At 44.1% G+C, this 22,485-nt stretch overlaps 1 protein-coding gene across 8 annotated transcripts in view; it reads right to left on the reverse strand.

The window, feature by feature from the left end:
- Positions 1-9,087: 9,087 nt before the first annotated feature.
- The window catches only part of AGK (acylglycerol kinase), a 126,107-nt gene continuing 112,709 nt past the window's right edge, over positions 9,088-22,485 (reverse strand). For 5 of the 8 annotated variants that reach the window (XM_032642229.1, XM_032642227.1, XM_032642233.1 and 2 more), the window contains 5 exons: positions 20,868-21,015; positions 20,311-20,405; positions 13,946-14,016; positions 11,892-11,976; positions 9,414-10,485 (listed from right to left, as the gene is read on the reverse strand). In XM_032642229.1, coding sequence (XP_032498120.1) covers positions 10,348-10,485; positions 11,892-11,976; positions 13,946-14,016; positions 20,311-20,405; positions 20,868-21,015 — 537 coding nt within the window. In that variant the 3' untranslated portion in view covers positions 9,414-10,347. Of the gene's footprint in view, positions 10,486-11,891; positions 11,977-13,945; positions 14,017-20,310; positions 20,406-20,867; positions 21,016-22,485 lie in introns of all 8 variants that reach the window. The other 3 variants (XR_004351339.1, XM_032642231.1, XM_032642232.1) reach the window with 3 other exon arrangements.

Here is a 22,485-nt window from a genome sequence, read left to right on the forward strand (position 1 = left end):
AGAAGCTGAAGCTTCACTGCCTTTTTCCTGGAAGAGTGACTGTCCCCTCTCGCCCCTGGAGAAGAAGTGGCCTTTCTAACTTGGGTCAAGTTACGGTTACTTTTATATACTCTTAGTGGTATCCGAAGGCTCAGGGCTTTCTATGTTGGGGGTGGGTGGTCAGAAGTAGGGGCGGGCGTAAAAGGGAAGGTCGGATTCTCGTGGAGGACACAGGCAGACCCTCTTTCTGTGCAGCTGGGGAATTTGTCGGGAGAATATTTAAGCACTTCTGCTCCAGAGGCCTGCTGCGTGTGAACGCTTTTGTTTTTGTGCTATTGTAACTCCAAGCTCAGACGTGCTGATGTAAAGGTAGTAGGATGAAGATGAGATTCCTGTATTTCCCTTTGAATGGTGGGCCCAGGCTTCTGTGCTCCTTTTAGCTCCCTGCCGTCCTAGGCAGCTGTCCATCTGACATCTCTGTGTGTCCCGCCGATGCTCACGCAGAGGTCTGGGCTGGGGGTGGCCCTGGGAGGGGTGCACCCATGAGGCAGTGCCACCCTGAGGTCATACGCACCCTGGGCTCGGCCGGCCTTGAAGAGGAAACCCAAGAATTGGTTCTTCCCTGCATTGCCAGCTTCCTGCGTGTGTGGGGGCGGGGGGGGCGGCGGGAGTCTAGTGCCGTGCCCTCTGCTGGGCCAGCCGGCGCGCCGTTGCCCTGTGGTTACCCTCGTCACTGCCTGTCGCCCCCCAAGAATGCAGATGTGGAGCCTCTTGCTCCCGAGGTCAGAGGTCACCGTTTGAAGGCTCTCTCAGGTGGGCAGCACCCACAGCGTCACTTGCTGCCAGGTCCCTGAAAGGGGAGTTCGTAGGTGAGGTACCAGGCAAGGCTCCCTGCACAGGGACGGTAGAAGCTAGAAGCCACACAGACCTGCTTCTGTGTCACTGTGGAAATATTTTCTGAGAAACCCCCTGCTTTTGTTTGGAAGCTTTGGGGAATGTCCCTTTCCCTGTCCCCAGAAGGGATAGGACTTACTGCTGCTACTGTGGCCTTCTGGAGCAGGTCGGAGCCTCGGGTCCACTGATGGTGGCCTCCTGTCCCTCTAGACCCTTGGACCACCTCCCTCCCTCCCCACGGCCCACTGTGCCAGCTGGTGCGGTCCTGCTGGGGGACTTTAAGCCTGATCTAACACCAAGCTGCGAGCTACGTCCTAACTTAGAAATACTGCTGACCTGAGACACGGGGGCTGCCAGGTCACCCCTGAGTCAAGTTAGAAGAAACTCTCGGTGGCGAGAATCCTTGTGGGACCTAGAACCCAAGCTTGGGGTTTGTTGATGTCTGTAAGGTACGACAGAGTGCTGGTGAAGTGGACTTTTCACTTATGCAGGCTGGGCAGATGGTACCATTCAGCCTTTGGGACAATGTCCAGTTGTCCTCTGGATTAGGACTCTTGAGGAGTCAGAAATGGTAGGACTTAACTTTCACCAGACCAAAAAGTATGGGCCAAATAATAGTTTAGAATTAGCTTTGGCTTTTGCTAGGCAGGAAGCACTCCTTAGGCCTGGTGTCGATCCCTTCTAGTGTAAGTGCCTGTACAGCCCTCGGTGAGTTAGGATTGCCGTGGATCAGCAAGCATCTGTCCCCCGGAGCCATCCTTCATCCTGGCATCATGTCTTCCATTTGGCTGAAGAAGGGACGCTAGATTCATTGATAGAGCGATAGAAATAATTTAGCATAGGAATTTGCATTTATAACTTACCTTGTTTTGTCCCACGTGAAAATCAAGATGGGAAGTTTAACTATAGCACAGGGTGCAGACAATTCTCAGCACCACGTGTGAAGATTCATTTATCAGTGTAACCACCTATATTTTAGCTAGAAGATAAAGATAAGTGAAATCATAGCTGAGTCACTGTTTTTCATTCTGGTGGTTACGAGGATGAACTTGCTATTTGTCTTGATACACTGAAAGCCCTTCAAACGCAAGACAAAGGTGAGATTATTCACCTTTAAACCGAGGCCTTTGGGGAACCTTTTGTAAAGGGCAGTGAAGAGTTAACCTTTTAACGGCAGTAGGGCAACCCTCCAGGAAGAGGCGGGGACCTCAGGGACTGTTTTGTTTTGTTTTGTTTTAAATGAAACTTTAGAGCCCAGGGAATGAGCTGAGGTGCTTCCTCCACTCCCAGGACGGATCATACTTGCAGAGGTAGAGGAGGGGGAGGGTGCTGCTGAATAAGACAGTGAACTTGCTTTGGCGTGATGACAGTTCTCAAACAGGCAAGGTTAGTATGGGGACTGGCGTGTCTCACACGGGCTTTCATCTCCCCGTTAGGTTCCTGGCTGGTGGGCTCAGACTCTGCGAAAGGGCCAGTCCTCGGGTCTTTTCCCTGCATTCCTGCTGTACTTAGTGCCCTGCAGTGAGGATCCTGCAGACCTGGGGCTCACTCCAGCAGGGCAGTCCGTCCCCTCTCATTTCAGGAAAGCCCTTTTGTGATTCAGGTAGGAGAAGAGGAGTTCAGGGCTCCTTTTACTCCCAAGTCATGGATTTTTAATATTCCATTTGTATTACCAGTATACCTCTGTTCCCCGGAGCTACTGGGGTGGAGTGCTGTGGAAAAAGGCTAACTGTGAATTTAGTTCATGTTTTTCTTATAAGAAATGGAAGTTTATTTTTATATCGATATTACTATGTGGTGAATTGAGTATGCAGATGTTGGAAGGAAATTTCAAAACTATAATCCTAGAAGAAACGGGCAGTATTGCAATTTGGAAGCAGCTGAGACCCCATAAGCGTTTTGTTAGTTAAATGTTTGGGTGAGTGAATAAGGGCTGTCCTGTGAAATCTCACGCACAGCCTCTTGAGGAGATAAAGTTGACAGTCCGATGGAGGGTGACACACGTTCACCAACCTTAAGTAAGATTCTCGTATGAAAGGGGGTGAATGTGAGCCTGCTGACCTCTAGGCCTCTTAGCTGGAGGCAGATGAGAGGCAGGGGTAGTTTTATAACTGGCACTTTGACTCATTTGTGGAGCTGGAACACAGGGGCCATTTGGTGAAACTGCACATTTAGAAAGGAAGCAAGAATTTTCCAGAGCTAGATAGAGAAATGATGACGGAGAAGTAAAGCCCTGCTTTCATCTCTTTAGCATTTATTCTAGAAGCTCAGCGTAGTGGGCTTTTAGAGGTAATAGGCTCTAAATTCAGAAAATTTATTTAACTACCATGGAAGGATAGGTGTGAATTACCTCTGTTTGCTGTGGAATGCCTCTTTAGACTAATGTACGTCTACTTTGCTTTCTAAGGACAGCTGGGGGATGCAGGGGTGGGGTGTAGGGTATTATGAACTAGCTGGAGATGACCCACAAAATGAAAAATCCACACACGGGTCACCGAGTTCACTGGTTGTTAACATATACCATTGACATTGGAGTGAAAACTCCTTCCTTTGGCCAAATCAAGCAAAGATAAAAGTCTCAAAACATTTTGAAGGCAGCATCAGGAAATGATTTTCGGTCTAGCCCTCCACGACCAGTGAGGAAAGCTGTAGATTCTGTGCTTTTGAACAGACTGGGTAGGAGACTTTAGGGGTACAGAGTAGAGGAAAAACAAAACTAACCTCCTTTGTTTATCCCAAGTTTGTTGGCTAAATTTTTTTATAGGTCTCAGAGAGAAACCTTTTTTGAAAAAGAAATAGTTGTAAGCCTTGGGAAAAGTTCTGTTTTTGCCAAGTTAGGATCAGCATAGTCTCCCTGTCGCCTTAAATGTCAAACCCCTACTTTGATTAATACCCCAGTGTACGAGTTACAGCAATAAGAGAAATGGAATCTGTTTTTGTTTCAAGTGTTTACCTCATAGTATGAAATTAGTAAGACAGTTCATAGATCTCACCCTGAATATTACTGCATCTGGGTGTGTTGTTCTCTCTCTTCAATGGTGATCATTTTAAAGGCCTAAAGGAAGCTGGGGTTCATCCCGAAGAGTAAATGTTTCTTGAATTGATTTTGTTCTGTGGTACAGATAACATCTGTGTATATCATATGTGTATATATCTGAACCAAGTTGTATGCAGAGAGGCTGATATAACTATATTTACAGAAGACAGTTTTTACAATTAAAATTCACATTTTAACATGAACACGTGTGCTGCAGTCCTTCACTTGGTCCAAGAAATGCGGCTTGTGGTAGGAAGCAGCAACAGCCCAGGGCACAAGCAGAATCCATGGCGCTCAGCACTGACCTCGCTTACGGTGATGATGGAAGAAACCAGAGCTGGTGCCTGTCCTCCTTGAGGCCACGGTCTGGATACACGTTCTCCAGGTAATGGAAACTGAAGTTGGAAATAACCGTCCCCATTCCATCAGAAAAGCCAGGACTGTGCACCCTCCATCATATCAGACAACTTCTGGAGAAGGACCCCACGGAGACCAAAGCTTTTTTGTTTCACATCTTCCTCCTACTTAAGTTTACTTTAAAACAAACATTATATACTGACACACAAACACACATTTTATTTTTAACCTTCTGGGGCGTGAGTTATTTTAAGGCAGTAGAGACTCAATTCCTAACATTGTTAGCTCTGTGTTCCAAGCCAGGTTCCTACCTTCCAAGTGACATGACCACGTAGTACCTATTTCCTAGGGTTGTGAGAACACAGCTCATCAGTCGCACGTGTAAAGCACTGGCACATGGTAATTACAACCATGCACACACATTGGCCATGGGGGTAAGCAAAAGTCTTTATACTGAACTACATTTAATATAAAATATCTGCTCTGTTTTTAATAGAAATACTCTTGGTTTTTGAGTGAAATTAGTCTGACAAAAGGTTTGTACTAAACAAGAAGGGGGGACTCGGCTTCTCCTCAGACCCCTCAGCATTCCAGGTCTAGCTGACGAGGGTCTCTCATAGCTGCTGAAACATCCTTTACGTGGCCCTTATATGGAAGGACAACAGAGAGAAGGCAATAGATGATAAGGCAACCATGTTCTCAGAAAATAGTCTGAATCAAGAAAACAAAGTTTGAACTAGGACATATTTACATTTAAAAATGAATAAAAACTCATCTGAATTAAATATCCTTCCCCAATCATATGTTCCATTATTTCTATGGAAAAATTAGAATCACTAAAACACATACATGCTGGTAGCCAAGATCCTGTGCTGGTCCGTTGCGCTCTCTTATAGAACCAATATATGCCAGACTCTCTCGGCTCATGTAGACCGTATTTTCTTACACCACAGCACTCCCTCTCCCCTCCATGGGCAGTATGGAGTGGCTGCTCCTTAGACTGCATGTTTGGACCTGCCTGCTTTTTGTTTTTTTGCAAAAGCACAGCTTTTAACACCACTCTGAAGAACACAGAGGTAAACAGGTATTCTGTTATTCTATGGGCTTTTCAGTCATGGTCTTTTCATAGCTGCTTTATAATCCTTTAAGCATTGGTCTTCACTCTCCAAGGGGTTCGTGGGTGCCGGCACTGTCCTAAAACTGATCTACCCGAGGGCGAGCCAGCCAGTTCTCCTTTCCCTCTTCCCCCTTGTGCAATTTTCCTTCCTCTTTACAAAAAGAAAACCTTACGTCTCATCTAGCTTACTGTGGTGCACTGCCCTCTGGAATATAAAAACCTCAGGGGCGCCAAGGTGATTATCATGCCTAGCTACCGAATCCTTAGCAAGGTAGGTAAGTTTCTAGTTCTCTGTCTTCAACAAACTAAAGGGGGATCTAATCAAGCTGTTGGTAGGTCACTGTGATTTTCGATATGCGGCTCAAGAGAACTGCATGACGTTGTGATAACAGAATTTTTTCTATCCCATCTGCTTACTTATGTATTTACATCTATAAGGTTAAGCCTTGTTTCACCTTAGCTGTAAATAACATGTGCTTTTGGGAGGAGACAGAATGGTGGAATAGAATGACGTGAGCTCACCTCGTCTTACGGAAACAGAATCACGACTAACTGCTGAACAACCGTCAACCAAAAAAAAAAACGCTGGAACCTACCAGAAAAGATACCCTATATCCAAAGACAAAGAAGCAGCCACAATGAGATTGTAGGAGGGGTGCAATCGTGATAAAATCAAACCCCGTACGTGCCAGGTGGGCAACCCACAAACTGGAAGATAATTATACCACAGAAGTTCTCCCACAGGAGTGAAAGTTCTGAGCCCCATGTCAGGCTCCCCAGCCTGGGGGTCTGGCAACAGGAGGAGGAGCGCCCAGAGAAGCTGGCTTTGGAGGCCAGCGAGGTTTGATTGCAGGAATTCCACAGGACTGGAGCAAACAGAAACTCCACTCTTGGAAGGGTGCACACAGGGTCTCGTGTGCACCACAATCCAGGGAAAAAGCAAGAGACCTCGTAACTTACCTGCTAGTATTGGAGGGTCTCCTGCAGAGGCGGGAGGCGGCTGTGGCTCACTGTGGGGACAGGGACACTGGCGGCAGTAGTTCTGGAGAGTGTTCATCGGCATGAGCCCTTTTGGAGGCCACCATTTTCTCACCAAGACCTCGCCCCACCCAACAGCCAGTGCTAGGATGCCTCAGGCCAAACAACCAACAGGGTGGGAACGCAGCCCCACCCATCAACAGGTAGGTTACTTAAAGTCCTGCTGAGAACACAGCTGCCCGATAAACACAACCCCTGACACGGCCTTGCCCACCAGAGGGACAAGACCCAGGTCCACCCACGAGTGGGCAGGCACCAGCCCCCTCCCACCAGGAAGCCTGCACAAGCCTCTTAGACAGCCTCGGCCACCAGGGGGCAGACCACACAAGCAAGAAGAACTACAACTCTGCAGCCTGCAGAATGGAAACCGCAGTCACAAAGGCAAAATGAGATGGCAGAGAAGTATGTCCCAGATGAAGGAACAAGATAAAACCCCAGAAAAAAAACTGATAGGCAATCCACCTGAAGAATTCAGAGTAATGATAGTAAAGATGACCCAAGATCTCAAGAAAAGAATGGAGGCACAGATCAAGAAGGTACAAGAAATGTTTAACAAAGAGCTAAAAGATTAAAAGAACAAACAGAGATGAACAATACAATAACCGAAATGAAAAATACACTAGAAGGAATCAATAGCAGAATAAATGAGGCAGAAGAACGGATAAGTGACCTGGAAGACAGAAGGGTGGAAATCACTGCCATGGAACAAAACAAAGAGAAAAGAATGAAAAGAAATGAGGAAAATCCAGGAGACCTCTAGGACAACATTACACACACCAACATTTGCATTATCAGGATCCCAGAAGGAGCAGAGAGAGAGAACCCGAGAAAATATTTGAAGAGAGAATAGCTGAAAACTTCCCTAGTATGGGAAAGGAAACAGTCATCCAAGTCCAGGAAGCACAGAGTCCCCAGGCAGGATAAAACCCAAGGAGGAATATGCTGAGACACATAGCAATCAAATTGGCAAAAATTGAAGACAAAGAAAAAGTATTATTAAAAGCAACAAGGGAAAAGCAACATATAATGTACAAGGGAGTCCCCGTAAGGTTATCAGCTGGTTTTTCAGCAGAAACTCTGTAGGCCAGAAGGGAGTGGCACGATATATTTAAAGTGATGAAAGGGAAGAACCTACAACCAAGATTACTCTACCCCACAAGGCTCTCATTCAGATTTGATGGAGAAATCAAAAGCCTTACAGACGAGCAAAAGCTAAGAGAATTCAGCACCACCAAATCAGCTTTGCAACAAATGCTAAAGGAACTCCTCTAGGCAGAAAAGGCAAGGCCAAAACTAGAAACAAGACAATTATGAATGGAAAAGCTCACCAGTAAAGGCAAACATACAGAAAAGGGAGGAAATCATCTGCACACAAATATATCAAAACCAGCAACTCTAAGAAGACAGCACAAATGCAGGATATTGGAAATGCATTTGAAATTAAAAGACCAGCAACTTATAGCAGTCAGATATATAAACAAGATTGTTTTATCAAAACCTCATGGTAACGGCAAACCAAAAATCTACAATAGATACACACACAGAAAGGAAAAAGGAATCCAAACAACACTAAAAGTCATGAAATCACAAGAGAAGAGAACAAAAGAGGAAGGAAAGACATAAACAAAATGAAAAGACAACCCACAGAATGGGAGAAAATCTCTGCAAACGATGTGACGGATAAGGGATTAATCTCCCAACAGCTCATGAGACTCAATATCAAAAAAAAACAACCCAATCCAAAAATGGGCAGAAGACCTAAATAGACATTTCTCCAAAGAAGACATACAGACACATGAAAGGATGCTCAACATCACTAATCATTAGAGGAATGCAAGTCAAAACTACAATGAGGTATCACCTCACACCAGTCAGAACGGCCAACATCAAAAAGTCTACAAACAATAAATGCTGGAGAGGGTGTGGAGAAAAGGGTGCCCTCTTGCACTGTTGGTGGGAATGTAAATTGGTACAGCCACTGTGGAGAACAGCATGGAGGTTCCTTAAGAAACTAAAAATAGAGCTACCACATGAGCCAGCAATCCCACTCCTGGGCATATATCTGGAGAAAAACATGGTTTGAAAGGATACACGCGCCCCAGTATTCACTGCAGTGCTGTTTACAATAGCCAAGACACGGAAGCAACCTAAATGTCCATCGACAGAGGAGTGGATAAAGAAGATGTGGTACATATGTACAATGGAATGAATGAAATAATGCCACTTGCAGAAACATGGGTGGACCTGGAGATTATCATACTGATATAAGTCAGAGAAAGACATATCATGATAGCGCTTATATGCAGAATCTAAAAAAAAAAATGATACAAATGAACTTATTTACAAAACAGAGACAGACTTAGAGAAGGAACTTATAGTTACTAGGGGGGGAAGACTGGGAGTTTGGGATTGACATGTACACACTGCTATATTTAAAATAGATAACCAACAAGGACCTGCTTGTATAGCACAGGGAGCTCTGCTCAGTACTCTGTAATAAACTAATGGGAAAAGAATCTGAAAAAGAATAGATACATGTATACGTATAACTGAATCACTTTGCTGTACACCTGAAACTAACCTCCAATACAAAAATTTTTTAAAAACTTGAATAAACAACACAGAAAAACTGCTTTTTGATAAATGAACTCTAGGATAAAGAGCATTCTAATAAAATGTTGATTTTTTAATTATCAAAAATTTATAATATTCATCAATTGTATTTCAGTAATTTATAACATTTATTCTGTACTGAGTTAACACTTGAAGAACTAAAAAAAAGTTACTTTCACTTACATTTTTTGGTGGCAAGAAGATAGGTCCAATGGAAAGAAAATTTCAAGCATAAAAACATTACATTATGATAGCATTTGCTGAAAGTGGTTTGGAGATAACCATACAAGGATAATCGACATTTTCAATGACAAAAAACTTATTTTTGTAAATGGAGGATGACCGTTAAATTGTTATGTATTTCAATTACACTGAATATGTTGAAGACAGTGATGTAACAGTTTTATTTTAAAATATCAACATTTACATGACACCAGAAAGTACATACTTTGGCAGCTAACTTCCATGAAAAATTTTAGCTGTCAACTTAAAACTGAGGGGATACGTGATTTTTCAAAATACTTTTAGGAAGTACCTAAGCAGAGTAGTGTGTGGACCGCTGCTTTACAAGACTGTGTCCTGTTCAGTTTGGGGGACACCTCTTGTAGTAGAACCACCTGGGGAAGGTGGACACCTTTTTAAAAATGCAGATTCCTGGGCTCCAGCCCCAGACTGAGTTACTAGATTTGGGTTGGGCCCCAAGTGAGTCAGTTTTCAACATGCACCCCAGGTGGTTCTCATGCAAACCAACATTTAAGAAGCATGACTTCGGGGGGAAAAAACGTATTTTACAGTATCTCAGCCATGGCTGAAGAGGGAAACACCTCAGGTATGTTTTTGATTAAGGAGAGAACTGAAAGACGCTAAGAATTGGAGCTCGCAAAGTAGCAGCACCCATGGAGGAGCCTGGGGAACGGGACGAGGCCGCAGAGGGCAGGCGCTTCCCCAGATTTCCCAGGGCGGCCACAGAGCCCACCAGGAGAGGACGAGCCACTCAGCCCAGGACCCTGCTTCCCACCGGGGAGCGAACAAGCTCTAGCCCTTCTCCATCCATTGAGGGTGGGGATTTCCTGGAACTAGCCTGAGGAAAAGCAGTATGTAGAAGGGACGGGCTGTCACAGCAGAGTCAAAGCATGCACTGCTGGGAAGCTGGCTGCAAAGCTGGGAAGCACTAGAGAGGAGGGTGGAGGGTACTTGCCACGAACAGGCCCTTGGGATCCTCTGACAGCGCTGCAGGGACGGGGAGGCCTTGGTTCCCTTTTGGTCCCAGGGTAGCCTAGAGTGCAGTCTCGGGCGCCCGCTTGCAGCCCACTCACTGGGCCGTGCTTTGCAGCAGCTGCTCCCTCTTCCGAGGGTCACAGAAGAACTGTAGTTTCCTGGGGAGCAGTTTCACCTGCACGGGCATCGCCTCGTATTCCTCGCTGTCGATGCTGAAGGAGCCCCCTGTTCCCTGTGAAGAAGAGAATATTCACAGCAGCTCACGCCCACGCTGGCTGGAATTCGTCATCACTAGAGCACCGGAGCAGGTTGCTAGGGAAAAGGTCCTCCTCTCTGAGGCTCTGGTCTAATGTTCTTTGAAAAGAGTATTTCGGTGCCTGTGTCAGACACGGGGCTGGTTCTGGAAATAGCCCTATTCTACCACCATGAAAAAGGTTCAGTGGCCTCTGTCTCCTCCCAGAGTATTCTGGGATTTGTGAAACAAGGTTATCATTTTCAAATGCTTACTGTAAGACAGGGTCCTGTCACGTCTTTAAGGAAGTCATAGGACATACGTGTATGTCCTCAGCCCTAATCTTTCTCAAATGAAAAGCGAGAAACAGCCAATCTCTGAGGAAAGCCATTGCAGCCACTTGATGACTCTCATGGTTCTTTAGGACTCGCTTAGCTTTATACCTCAGGTATAGCAACATTAATATTACAGACTCTATAAAACCCTTCTGTAACTCATGCATTTAATTCAACATTTGCTGTGTTGAAACTACGGTGCCAGCCACTGTGGGGACACCTGCCTTTTTGAACACCTTAGTTTAACAGCCACAAGTCTTCAGAAGCCGCCTGTAGTAAGTTTTTTTCCACTTACAGGTTATTCTACTAAGCTTGGCATTTCCCAGTACAGAAAAATTTACTGCCATCCTGAAAACTGCTTCCAGATCCTTTTTTAAAAATGTGAAGCTAGGACTTCCGTGGTGGCACAGTGGTTAAGAATCTGCCTGCCAATGCAGGGGACGGGTTCAAGCCCTGGTCTGGGAAGATCCCACATGCCGCGGAGCAACTAAGACCGTGTGCCACAGCTACTGAGCCTGCGCTCTAGAACCCACGAGCCACAACTACTGAGCCCACGTGCCACAACTACTGAAGCCCCTGCGCCTAGAGCCCATGCTCCACAACAAGAGAAGCCCGTGCACCACAACAAAGAGTAGCCCCCGCTCACAGCAACTAGAGAAAGCCCGCGCGCAGCAACGAAGACCCAATGCAGCCAAAAATAAATAAAAAAAAAAAAGTGAAGCCATAATCCACTGTTAACATTTGCTAACTGGAGAACTTTGTGGGTATAGTAGCTATCTGCATAATTTACATTCAGAAAAATGAAAGCTCGGGAGACCTAAGGATCACTGTACAGAACCTTGGCTTGACAACACCGGAAGTCTTCAGGAGTCAACTCTAAACCCGTGACTCAGAAGGGGCTTCCGTCATCTTTTCAGGTCTCCCTTAATGTAGCCCAGAGCCTGGCACAGTGCTCAGCACGTATAAGGTACCTAAAAAAGGGTCTGTTCATAGGAAGGAGGGGGAAGAAAACAGGAAGGAAGACAGACCGGGAAAGAACCACAAGCTCTGGGACAGCTCACCCCCGCTCACCTCAGGAAGAAGCAAAGTGCAGCGGCTGGCCTGAAGACACTCGGTGCCGTCAGCACGCACCTTGGGGTCTCTCACCTTTTTACTTCTGTTGGTACAGGAAAAAGCAAGCTTGGAAACCAGTGCTGGCAGCTGCATTCAACTGCAAGAACATAGCAGGTTCTGCCTGTCTTCTGATGATACGAAATAGATGGACTCATAATCTCTTGAACCACGGGGTTCTGTGAATAATTTTTCCCCCAGCGATTCTTGCTGAGTGTTGAGATACGCTCTAGTTTGAGCAGGTTTATTTACTGCAGAGAACTGTGCTTGAAGTTAAGACTGATTTTTCTCTGAATTGTTTTTTATTTTTAAATAGTTCCATGTATACCTAATTCCTGGGCTATTTAAAAAACTCAAATTTAAAAATTGGAATGAAATGAAATTCTTTAGAAAAAAGTACTAAACTTTTGATATTTGGTACTTCTTGTGAGTCTATTACTTAAAGGAGAAAATTTTTTATTCTAATGTAAACTGGTTATTTATATGAACAACCAGACTGAGTAGTTCTTGAATGAGTCTCCATATTGATATAAACAGTCTACTTAGCATAGCGCATCTTTACTTTGACTACGTGGCTTTAGAGTAGAATTATCAGCCTGTCCACACGCGCACGCACACGCACGCACACACACACACACTCCCCCTTGTGTATATACCGCCAGTTAGGGTCAGTGGAAAAGGGGTAAAAGCTAATCTCAGTCCATTCTTTATCATTAATTAACAAGAGTAATTCTTTCATCTATGAAACTTCATCCATTTTCTAAAGCAGCTTTACAATGTTCTTATCAGATACCCAGAGGAAACGGACATTACTTGATTTCACTTCCTGTAGAGACCAAAAGGAAACCATGTTATTTCTGCTGAAGATGACGACAGCAACAACGCAGAACATAATGACTTCGTCTAATTTAAGCAGTATCACCGGTTTTTCTTCCTATTTTTGGATGTCAGTATTATGAAGGAGATTCAAATATAGCTGGTCCCACTGGCCAGACTTTCAATTAAGACACTGTGTGGCTTGTGGACCCTTCCTAGGAGAAGAAAGACTTTTCCCTTCTTCCTTACACTACAGTTAAGTAAATCAAAGGCTGCAGAAGCAGCTCTTCAGCAACTGAAGAATTGGTACCAAAGGCAAGAATAACACACACTGATGAAAGACATTGTACTGCCGGTGCTGGTGCAGAGAATGAAGTAGCCATGGAGACGCGGCTGCTGCAGCAGAAATGTCTAATCCTTAGATGGGCACCAGAGGGAGCTCTGAGACAGAGCTCATAAAAAGCTGAGACGATTCCCAGTTGGCATGGTAACACACAGCCTCCTCAGATGCTTTGAAGGCTGGCAGAGGGTTGAGAGCATCCTTAACCAATAAAATTCTGGCAGAGGTAGGACTTAATAAATCAGACAGGACCTGGAAGGGTATTTTGTAGTGGAAAAGGGAAAAAAGCCTGGAAAATGTCCAAGGTACTCAACACCTTTCCATCAATGCCCTGGGAAGAGGGCAAGGTGGGCTGACATGAATGGTAATGGATGCTGTGAAGTGCTTCACACTGAAAAAGAGTTTTCCCACACAGTCCCTTGTATGAGACTCAAAAACAATCCTGATAGAGGTGATTATACCACACCATTCTATACACAGGGAAAAGGATTCAGAGAAGGTAAAGGATTTGTCCAAGTCATAAGGCCAGTGAGTGGCAAAATCAAGATTTGTACCCAGTGGTTCTGACCCTGAAGCTAAAATTCTGGGCATGATACCACACCACACTGAATCCTGTCATTTCAGTCGAAAGACAAAGACGGCTCCCATACTCTGATCTTCCCGAAATGAATGGGGGAGGCCAAAGTAGGAGAGGTACACTACACATGCCAACTCAAATGAAGAAAGGATGCTATGGTTCCCAAACCAGGCAAGTCCTCGGTTGGATCTCTGTCTTGGAGTGCATGGGCACTCAGACTGGTAAAGACTGAGAACGCAAAGTACTTAAAGCCTCACAGCCTACGGACCCCAGTCCACTTACCCTATAGTTATGAAGTCTCCTTTGCTGACCGTGTTGGGCTCCATGCAGATGTTCATAAAGTCTTCTTTGCTCTAAAAAGGTTAGGAAAACGAGAATTAATGCTCTGAAGTTTGGCTTATGCAGCCTGGTGCCCTCCTTTAGCCTTAGAGGGTCGCGGTTGGAGCTGTGTATTAGAGGGGACTTTACTTTCAATGACTTTATCCTGAATATATCCTCAGTCCTTTTTACATTAAGACCTTTATTGAAGTGGTATTTACATACCATAAAATTCATCTCTATTGTTTGCTTGTTTTTTTACTACATACATAAGCTAGGTAAACACTCAGGCTTGGAGGGTTGTCAAGTTCTGCCACTCACTAATAATCGTAGCTGTTGTAGTCTCTAGGATCCCCTCCCTGGCAGGCCAAGCTTTCAGCCCCTCTCTCCCAGCAAGTCTCCACCCTCACTGTACGTCATCACCATGCCACACTGGCTGGATCAGCTTCTGGATGTGGAGAGCCCCCAAGTATCTGCGTTTTTTTTTAAATGCTCTACATGCAAACTTGGTATGTGACCAGAGGTGAAGAGCAGCAATCCTTTTATGCCATGGCAATGTTTTTAAAACTCTACATTCCCAACCACAGAATGTTCTGGAAGAATTGAGCTACTAGGAAGTGGCTATAAAAACAGGCTTGGTTCCTGTGCCACTGCCCACAATTTACCACCAGTTGGTGGCTAGCGGTACAAACCTGGCCCTCTGTAAATCCCAACGCTTCTGTGTCTGCTTCAAATAGAGGTTTGTTTATTTTTGGACAGCTTCAAAATCTGTAGCCCCAGGATCACCCCCAGGCCTCTGAGAGCTGACAGCCTGTGCCTAAGATTAAAGGGCACTATCAAAGCACAACCTTACATCTCAACTAGGAATTACAAAACATAGAGGGATAACTCTGCTCCAGGGTCACCTTTTGTTAAATGACTTATTGTCACCTGTGTACCATGAACTCTTCTAAGTGCTAGGGTTGTGTCAATGAATGAAAAAAACAATTTCTGCCTACAAAGAACTTACATTCTACCAGAGAGTGGAAGGGATAAACAAAACACAACCATAATAAAATAATAAACTTCATGTATATTAGAAGTATGTTAGAGTATAACTGTATAAAAATAGTAAATTGTGGACTGTGTATGTATATTAGCATAAACGGCAAATTATAGAGTATATTAGAAGTATTACAGTATATTATAAAAATGAGACAAAAGGTGGTATTGGTGGCACTTTCAGTATATGTGCTACCGAAGCAAGCACGATTGGTGGCGTTTTTAAAGAGGGGTCCAGGTAGGCCTCACTGACAAGGTAACCTCTAAGCAGACACCTGAAGGAGGTGAGGGCATTGTGGAAATCCAGGGCAAACTCTAGCAAACGTCACCTGGAGGGCCTGTTAAAACACAGGTCAGAGCTTATGGTTCAGTAGATCTAGAGTGAGCCCCAAGAAAATCTTCATTTCTAACAAGGTCCCAAGCGACGCTACTGCTGCTGACCCAAGGCCCACACTTTGAGAACCACCGGTCTAGGGAAGCGCAGGCCCCACAAAGGGCACTGCCAGGGCAGGGGCCTTAGGTGGGAGCAGGCCTGACGTGGGAAAGAACAGCGAGGAGGCCAGTATGGCTGGAGCAGAGTGAGAAAAGGGGATGAGAGGAGATGGAATCAGAGGGTTCAGGCACTGCAGCAGTAGGGCCTTGTGCACCCCCGCGAGGAAGTTGGCCGTTAGGCTGAGTGAAGTGCGGAGCCACTGGAAGGTTCTAAGCAGAGAAATATGATTTGGCTTTTTTAAAATTAGGGTCTCTCTGGCTACTGTGTTTAAAGGAGAAGAAAAGGGGAAAGGGCGGGGAGACCCCTTAGGAACATATTGTAATAATCGGGCTGAAAGACGATGGTGCCTTGGATCAGCTGGCAGCGGACACTGTGAGACGCGCTGGCAATACTTAGAAGGTGAAGCCGCCAGGACTTCCTCTGAGATTTGATGCCACGAGAAAGAGGAGCCAGATGTTTGGCCTGAACAATGAGAAGGGTGGAATTACAATCGGCTGCGCTGCAGGAAGACGCAGGAGAAGGCAGGTTCGGGGGTGGAAGGGAAGACCGGTAGCTCAGTTTTGGACATGCCAAGACTGAAATGTATCTAGACATGGAAGGGGATAAGTAGATACACACGCGAGTCAAGGATTTGACTTTTGTTAAGAGTGCAAGTGCGAAAATCAATGTGTTAGGCTACAATGACAGGTTCAGCGAGAAAAAGCCTTATCTCAGTAGTGGCTGGAAAGGTACTTGATAAAATTAAAGATGCACTCATGATAAAAACTCTGAGCAAACTAGGATAGCAGTGGAAGGGGACTTCCTTAATCTGATAAAGGGTATCTACCAAAAACCCCATCAGACTCAAGAATGAAGCAGTGAAGCCTTTCTCTCTCAATCAGGAATGAGACAGGGACGCCTGCCATCACTGCTTGTGTTCAACACTGTACTGAGGCCCTAGCCTATGCGATAAGACAAAAGATAAGAAGAAGGTTAAGTGTTTGAAAGGGAAAAATCATATCAACTGCACTATTGGTAGTTGATACGACTGAATCTATAGAAAACCTAAAGGAATCCATAAACTTAACATAATAATTGTTAGGTTGCTGATGCACGTCAATATAAAAAATCATTACATGTCCATCAATCAGATAGTTAAAAACATAACAATTTAAGAGATACTGTTTACAACAGTATCAAAAATTAAGATAACTAGGAATCTACCCAGCAAGACAAAATCTTATAGAGAAAACTATAAAACTTCATTGAAAGACAGTAAAAACCTAAATAAATGAAGATACGCCATATGCATACGATAGAAGAGTCAATATTGTAGAAATGTCATTTCTCCGCAAATTGATCTACAGGTTCAATGTAATGCTGAGCAATGTTACAACAGATTTTTATGTGGAACTTAATAGACATTCTAAAGGATTTATAGAAGTCGGAGAGCCAAGAACAGCCAAGAGACTCTTTAAGAAGAAAAACATAGAAGGACTTACTATAAAACTATAATGATTAAGAGAAACATAGTATTAGTACAAATATAGAAAAATAGAGCAAAAGAATAGACTAGAAACATCTCCATGTATACAGATACTTGACGAATGACAGAGGTTTACTGCAGATCAGTGGGGTGGGGGGGAAGGACATTTCAATAAATGGTGCTTGGACAACTGGCTTTCTATGTAGAAAGAATATAAAACTGGAGCCTTACCTCCATCATTCACAAAACTCAATTATAGGTGGGAGTACCTCTTTTTTAAGTAAATATGAAATCATTTGCTGCAAACCACGTCAACCTGGTTTTTCATTTAACAAGATACAATGAACATCTTACCATGTCAATAGAGAACATTTTAAATACATGTACCAAAATGTATTTCTCATCAGTGGCCTGATTAGTTTGTTTCACATATTTTGCTATTATAAATACAGTGAACATAGCTCTACAAGAGATCCTAATTTTCAAGCATTCCACACCCCTCAGGCCTCTTTCAGACTCTGAATGGACTCTTTTTTAATGATAAATGAACATTTTGAGCTATTACACGGCAGCCTCACTGTCTTTGAATATTTTATTGCATTTGCTTTTATTTTTACAAAGAGGATAGAAAAACAAATGTGCTGCTGCTGCTGGTGATAAGCAGCACAGGATCATATATTTTTATAATTGTCACAAAGATAAAAAGCTCTCGGCACTCTGAATGAGGCTAATCTCGAGCCACAATCACATACATACTCACTGAACTCAATCCATTCATTGGTATTCAATCATCAGCGCGAAGAACAAGGTTAAAGAACATGAACAAAACACTGGAAGTACATATCATCAGAGACTGAGTATAAAGGAAATGTATAATTAGAAATCTTATCTTTCTTTTTAAGATTCCTCTTTTTAACAGAGTATTTTTTTTAACCTTAATACATTCACTTTCACCAACATTTTCAGACTGTCTACATTATGTATCATCTGGTTATTTCTGAAGGATAAATTTCTAGAAATATGCTTAATAGGGCCAAGGGTATGCTTACATTTCAGTTGCTTCATATATACTGCCAAAATGCCTTGGAGAAAAAGTGTTCCGATTTCTCTTTCCCTCAGGAAGACCTGACAGCCCGTTTCCCTGTCCACACCAACAGTGAACACTAGCAGGCTTTTTAATCTATGGCAATTCAATATTTAATACTTTAATTTGTATTTCTTTGATACTGAGCACTTTTTCTGTTTCTTTACCTATGAAATTCAGAGAGAAGTTATATCTGCCTGATAGAGAAGCTACGAGGATGACATGCGCTGACACCATGTAAAATCCTTAGGTCAGTGCTTATCATGTAGTAAATAGAAGCGACTTTTTTCATGTTTATTTATTTCCTTTGTGAATTTCTAATTATGCCGCCTGCCTGTTGTTTATATTAGTCCTTTGCCCACTTCTTATTGATTATCCTAACAGTTAAGTATAAAGGAAAGCTATTAACTCCTGGTATATCACATCCTCATATTTTTCCCAATTTGTCATTAAAACAAATTTTTTTAAAGGTTGATAAATTTTAAAGGAAATCTAAAAATGAGTGTCATTAAAATTTTTGTTTATAGTTTCTTTTTTATTAGAAGTAAATGCATCAATATGATTTTTGGTTAGATGCCAGTCTTGGAAAGGCCTTGTCCTCCCAAGTTTATATTGATAATCACTTAAGATTTCACTCTAGTGTTTTTTGTTTTGTTTTTTAATGAGGTACGCGGGCCTCTCACTGTTGTGGCCTCTCCCGTTGCGGAGCACAGGCTCCAGACGCACAGGCTCAGTGGCCATGGCTCACGGCGCTCCGCGGCATGTGGGATCTTCCCGGACAGGGGCACGAACCTGTGTCCCCTGCATCGGCAGGCGGGCTCTCAACCACTGCGCCACCAGGGAAGCCCTCTAGTGTTTTTAATAGTTTTATTTTCTTACATTTAACCTTTTAATCCAACCAGAATCAATTCAGAAGGTGAAAAGAGCTATGTGATCCAAATGTTATACAATGGACATGCATTACCTTTATAATTAAAAAGCAATCCAATACTCTGAATATTAATATTGGAATCAAACTTCTCACTACACTTGTCCCCCTCATTCATCTTACTACATTCATATGTTCAACTCCATGTGCCAGTTTTCAGACTGACCAGGTTAGTTGTGAACATACTACTTTGATTCACATAAAAGCTGAACATAATATTAGTCCATGGTTAAGGATAGCTTTCCTACTGGCATTCTCATTAACATAAACTACTAAAGTTTCCTCTAGACCAGGGGTCAGTAAACCCTTACTGTGAATGGCCAGACAGTAAATGTTTTAAGCTTTGGGGCCGTTCAGTCTCTGTCACAACAACTCAGCTCTGCCACTGCCCCATAAGAGTGGTCACAGACAACATGGACATGGATGAATATGGCTGTGTTCCAATAAAACTTTACTTGTGGATGTTGAAACTTGAGTTTCGTATACTTTTACCTATCACAAAATATAATCCTTCTTTTGACCTTTCTAACCATTTAAAAACGTAAAATCAATTCTCAGCTTGCAGTCTATAGTAAAACAGGTGGCAGACCAGTTTGCTAACCTCTGCTTTATTTCAAAAAATTTTTAGCACATTATCTGTATCAGTACTCTCCAGGAGAGCTTTTTGCACTATGGAAATGTTTTCTATTTGCGCCTTTCAATATGGCAGCTACTAGCCACGTATGGCTATTGAGCGCTCGTCATGTGGCACAAGTAATGAGTTTTAAATTTTATTTGTATTAATTTAAATTTAAGCAGCTACCTGTGACTAGTGGCTACCATACTGGTCAGCGCATGTCAACAGATTGGACTCAATGTGTAAAACAGAGATGTTTGTGTGTATACATATATACATCTATATGAATGTAGATGTATATATGGTTTTCTCTCCTAGAGGCCTAAATCTACATATTTAATATAGTCACAAAAATAATGGATATTTACTCAAGTAAAAGTTCCACAAATTTTTATTCCTGTGACGAATGGGATTAGGCTAACTCCATCTCTAAAGGCCTTTTGCCCTCAGTTCTCTCAGGCAGAAGGCTTGGCGACAGATACTCGATCAGAGCCCCTTAAGCTTTTAGGCACTTCACTCGCTGTTTCTTCTCATTGCTTATTCCTCAAAGGCACCCCACATCCTCCTGTCCTGATCCTTCCCTCTCTATCCCCACAGGGTAAAAATAAAAACACCAAGTTAGTGGAAGAGCATGTAGCCTTTGTCACTTTTTCCCAAATGCTTTTCTACTTTAAAAAAAAAAAAAAAAAAAGGCACACTTACTGCCAGGTCAAGCTGACTGTTCCGGGTCGAGATGGACAGTTCAAGGGTGGACAGCTGCACTTCTTTCCAGACCTCTGGGCTCACCTCTTGGGGGGCTGTGTGAAGGTATTCGATACAGGTCAGTGTCTCCCATGAACATCTCAGCACCACCACCACGGCCAGCTACCAGTGGCTCAGATGGCCTCCCGAGCCCATCTGCTGACCGCCCCCCCCCCCCCCACCCTGCTTAGTTTTCTTTATTTCATACTTTTGATACACAGGTTAAAGGGCCAGGCTCAAAATGGAATCTCTATGCCTGAGACATCCCTATAAAAGTAACATAAAGGTTGGTGACAGAAAGAGGGAGTCACTGGGAGTCACAACTGACACAGGCTGTCCCATGAATGGGACACTGCTGCTGCCGTTTGGGGCCTGCACTGCGCACACAGAGGGCTGAGTTCAGCGATGCTGGAAAGGCTTCCCCTGCTCTAGGAGAGTCAAACACTGAGGTGGGGGTCTGCTTCAGGCAGGCCTGAGCTGACCAGCGCTTTCCAATCGTCAGTCCCCATGCTGCTCACCGTCCTGCGGCTGTACCCAGTAGGATGCGAGCCTTCGTAATATTCTCCTGTACAAAGAGGGCCGTGGAGGGGTCTCTTCTGCTCCACTGGGAGGTCGCTCTGCAGGTCCCGTGTATGAGAGAGAGGCTTGATGAGTCTGAGGCCACTCCTTTCAATGTAAAGAGACAAAAACCTTTATCGCGCAGCACGATTCCAAACTCTTGGGGTTTCTCTCTACAAAGGATAGTATCCCACCCATATCCGCTTGGAAGCTAACTAGTAATCTCTCGTGGGATGGAATTATCTCTAATTTGGAGTGTGGAATCCTCAAGCTTTCTTTTCCTATTGAAGGCCTATAGGAACGCAGTGACTGCGGCCTCCACTGCTCTCCTAACACAGAGCAGAGAGGAGATCAAAGTGGACCGGTAACTAACCACTGCTTACGCTTGTCCAAGAAAACCTCAGTATGAACAAGCACAGAGCCATCCGACACTTTGCCTTAGAGAGGGTGACACAAACATGAAATCCAGTTGTATCACATACCTTCTTCGCTTCTGTCATCATATTCCACTCAGAGACCAGACTGGTTCAGTCCAGCCTCGAAATCCAGCCCAAGGCCTCTCATTCCTGCTTCAAAGGCCATCACTCTCAACTCTAGATTTGTCTTCTTCCTGGCACCGAGTCCAGTGCCATCCTGGGTCCCATCAGTGTCCCCAGGGATGATGAAAACAACACCCTAGCCTCTCAGCCCTTGACGTCACCTCTAACCCACCACAGCCACCGATTTTCCATGGCCACGTCCCGGTCCTTAGCGGTACCCGGAGCCACTCCATCTTAGAAATCTAAAGCCCTGATATCCTACCATCTAATCACTTCCCATATTCTTTTGTGCCCAGTGGCTCTTAGGGTGAACTGCTCCCTTGTTCTCCAGTTTCCATGTGGTGAATTACAAAAGAGTAACAGTTCCAACTCCTCTCACTCCACCTCTTACTCCTTCCCAAGTCCAGAAAGACCCAACCCCTTCTCTTCTCACTCTGGAAGCGGCCGTCCTGTGGACTCAGGCATCCACCGCTTCCTCACGCAGTGAGCTTACTTAGCAGTCTCTGCCCCGAAGGAGATGTTTTAAGTGGATAAAATCAATCTGGAGTGTTAGGAAATCAGATTGTGACCGCGTATCCAAGCTGTGTCCTTCACTCCTGCTGACATTTATAAAGCTGGCATGTTGATTTCCATACGCTTTGCTCCTGCATTTGGTTGGTCAGAGGAGGAAGAGAGGGGTGTGATTTGGGGGCCCGTGGAGACCCTAACCACACCACGCTCTCAGGCGCACTGAGAATCCCAGCCCCTGACCACGCCATTTGTCCTCAGGCCAACCAGATGAACAGTGGGTTACTTTACAGCACTCTCTTTTCCCATTGCTTTTGGCCCCCGTGTCTTCTTTCTTCCATAATGTTTGCCCTGAAAAGCCCCTATTCTTAATCAATCTGTCACTAGGTGTCTGTACTTCTACATGGTGGCTCAATATCATTAGAAGGGGAAATAAAACACTCCTGCTGAGTACTGACACAGGGAAAACAATCACCCAAACGAGCATATCCATGTCAACAAATTCTTGGTCTAAGGTTGTCCATGCCACTTG

The sequence above is a fragment of the Phocoena sinus genome, chromosome 9 (genome assembly GCF_008692025.1).
Source record: "Phocoena sinus isolate mPhoSin1 chromosome 9, mPhoSin1.pri, whole genome shotgun sequence".
In the NCBI taxonomy this organism is placed as follows: Eukaryota; Metazoa; Chordata; class Mammalia; order Artiodactyla; family Phocoenidae; genus Phocoena; species Phocoena sinus.